The sequence below is a fragment of the Egretta garzetta genome, unplaced genomic scaffold (genome assembly GCF_000687185.1).
Source record: "Egretta garzetta isolate BGI_Z169 unplaced genomic scaffold, ASM68718v1 scaffold245, whole genome shotgun sequence".
Taxonomy (NCBI): Eukaryota; Metazoa; Chordata; class Aves; order Pelecaniformes; family Ardeidae; genus Egretta; species Egretta garzetta.
This window is the reverse complement of record NW_009259721.1, coordinates 858242-860988: the sequence shown is the minus strand read 5'-3', so window position 1 is coordinate 860988 and position 2747 is coordinate 858242. Positions and strand designations below refer to the sequence as shown.

Below are 2747 nucleotides of genomic sequence, written 5' to 3'. Positions count from 1 at the left end.
CGTGGGGTCCGGCGTGCCCTCCCCCTCCGGCCGCCTGCCGCTGCAGGTCCAGCACCGGGCTGCAGCCCTGGCCATGCAGCGTGGCTTGTCCAGCCTCCTCTTCCCCTCCGCCTCCTGCCACAAGTCCCTCTTCACAGGGACCTTCCAGCCCCGGTGCGTCCCTGTGCCTGCAAGGCGGGAGGGGACGGGCGAGGACGGGGACCCGGCGTGCTCAGCCTCCGCTCCTGCAGGTGGTTCGACCGCAAGCTGCAGGCGAACGAGGAGCAGTGCAGAGCCGTGACGCACATCGTGACGGGGATGTCCAGGCCAGCCCCATACCTCATCTTCGGCCCCCCCGGGACTGGCAAGACCGTCACCCTGGTGGAGGCCATCAAGCAGGTGAGGGGCTGGTGCCCAGGTCCAGCCCCAGGCATCACTGCCCACCCTGGCCCGTGGGGCTCAGCGCCACTGCCCCCTCCTCCCACCTAGGTATGGACGTGCTTCAAGGATGCCCGGATCTTGGCCTGTGCCCCTTCCAACAGTGCCGCAGACCTGCTGTGCCAGCGCCTCATCCAGGACATCGCCCCCCGGTACATCTACAGGCTCATCGCCAGCTCCAGGAGCTACCAGGAGGTGCCTGCCGATATCAGGGTAGGTCTCTGCCCCTCCATCCTGGCACCCCATGGCACATCTGGGCTGACAGCCCCCGGGGAGAACAGGATCCCACCGAACGCCTGTGTTTCAGCCCTGCTGCAACTGGGACGATGAGCAGAGCTGCTACGTGTACCTGAGCAAGGAGCACCTGGGGCGCTACCGGATCCTCATCACCACGCTGGTGACAGCGGGAAGGTCGGAGGACCTGGGATTGTCCCCACCACCCACGGCGGGTGGACCAAGGGGCTGCCTTGCACCCTGGCTGTGAGGGCAGCCCTGCTGGGGTGCAGTGGGGAGGGGGCATGGAGGGGGGCAGGCAGCAGGGGAGACCCATCCTCTGCAGGAGGGCGAGGGCGAGGGGAGGCAGGATGGCCAGCCAGGGCAGCGACGATGAGGCAGCCTCACTCCCCCTCTCCCCCAGGCTGGCATCGGCCAACTTCCCCCCAGGGTTTTTCACCCACGTCTTCATCGATGAGGCTGGCCAGGCGGTAGAGCCGGAGAGCGTGGTCGCCATCGCAGGTGAGTGGTGGCCAGCTGCTGTCTCGGGGACCAGCATCCCTGCATGGCCCGGGGACCCTCCTGTCCCCTGCTGAGCTCTCCTCTGCCCAGGACTCCTGACTGCCATGGACCAGAAGACCAACCCCAACGGGGGGCAGCTGGTGCTGGCAGGAGACCCCCAGCAGCTGGGCCCTGTCCTGAGGTCGCCACTGGCCATTGAACACGGCTTGGGTGAGCAGGGAGAGGGGTGGGAGCACTGCTGGCGCCCGGGGCCGAGGGGCCTTGCGGGGACCACAGGGTCTCGCTGGGTGCAGGCACCTCGCTGCTGGAGAGGCTGATGCTGCACAACCCCCTGTACAAGAAGTCGAGCGGAGGATACAACCCACAGTTCGTCACCAAGCTGCTCTGGAACTACAGGTGGGGATGGGGCCAGCATGGGGACGGGCGCAGGCAGGGGTGGGGGTGCAGGATCCGTGTGTGCACCCAGGGCTCCGGCTCCCCCGAGCCTCGTAGTGCCCTGCTGGGGCAGGAGATGGGAGCCCACCCGCTGTCCGGGATGCACGGTGCCCGGGAGGGTGCTGGGGCCGTGTGGCATCCGCGCTGGGCACTGTCTTGCCTCTGCCAGGTCCCACGAGGCCATCCTCCGGATCCCCAACGAGCTCTTCTACGACAGCGAGCTGAAGGCCTGCGAGAGCAACGAGCTCGACGTCCGGAGTCTGTATTGTGCCTGGGAGGAGCTTCCCAAAAAAGTGAGGGGGGCAGCAGGGAGGGGACCCAGGTGGGAGCCCTGAGCCACAGGCGGAGCAGAGCCCCACACTCCCCCCATCCCCAGGGCTTCCCCATCATCTTCCATGGGGTTTGTGGGGAAGACCGGAGAGAGGCCAAGAGCCCCTCATTCTTCAACACGGCTGAGATCGAGGTGCTGGTCCACTACCTCAAGAAGCTGCTGCAGAGCCGGGGCAAGGGGGGCTGCCCCAGCGTCTCGCCCAAGGAGGTCGGCATCATCTCTCCCTACAGGAAGCAGGTGAGGGGCACGGCTCTGCAGGCAGGGGATGAGTGGAGACCCCCCCAGGGCACAGGGGGCACTGGGATGGATGGGCAGCCCCAGGGCTGGCACACAAGGGCAGCTCCATGGTGGCTGGACCGTGCTGTGTGCCTCCCTCCAGGTAGAGAAGATCCGGAAAGCCATCACCTCCCTGGACCCTGTTCTGCGGAAGCTGCCAGACATCAGCCTGCTGAAGGTACAGTCCTGGGCACGGGGAGGGGGAGAAGAGCCCACCCCACCACAGGCAGAGGGAACCCCCCAGCCCCTCACCTGCTGTCCCCACCCCAGGTGGGCTCCGTGGAGGAGTTCCAGGGCCAGGAGCGGCGCATCATCCTCATCTCCACCGTGCGCAGCTGCAGCGAGTACTTCCAGCTTGCACCCCGGTGGGGCTGGGGAGGGGGCTGAGAGGTGCTGCTGCAGGGTGAAGCCCTCGCTCCTCTTCTCTTTTCAGAGGCTCAACGTGGCCATCACCAGGGCCAAGGCTCTGCTGATTGTGGTGGGCAACCCGGCCGTGCTCAGCAAGGACCCTCACTGGCAGAGGTGAGCCCTTCCCTGCCGCTGCGGACCGTGC

The 2747-nt window shown here is 67.1% G+C and overlaps 1 protein-coding gene across 1 annotated transcript in view; it reads left to right on the top strand.

Annotated features, from left to right (window-relative positions):
• The window catches only part of MOV10 (Mov10 RISC complex RNA helicase), a 5409-nt gene extending 2689 nt beyond the window's left edge, over window positions 1-2720 (top strand). The window contains exons 9-20 of the mRNA XM_035894868.1: window positions 35-153; window positions 231-378; window positions 469-630; window positions 725-828; window positions 1055-1152; window positions 1243-1362; window positions 1446-1548; window positions 1757-1880; window positions 1964-2155; window positions 2298-2372; window positions 2465-2559; window positions 2630-2720. Coding sequence (XP_035750761.1) covers window positions 35-153; window positions 231-378; window positions 469-630; window positions 725-828; window positions 1055-1152; window positions 1243-1362; window positions 1446-1548; window positions 1757-1880; window positions 1964-2155; window positions 2298-2372; window positions 2465-2559; window positions 2630-2720 — 1431 coding nt within the window. The remainder of the gene's footprint in view (window positions 1-34; window positions 154-230; window positions 379-468; window positions 631-724; window positions 829-1054; window positions 1153-1242; window positions 1363-1445; window positions 1549-1756; window positions 1881-1963; window positions 2156-2297; window positions 2373-2464; window positions 2560-2629) is intronic.
• The last annotated feature ends 27 nt before the right edge of the window (window positions 2721-2747 follow it).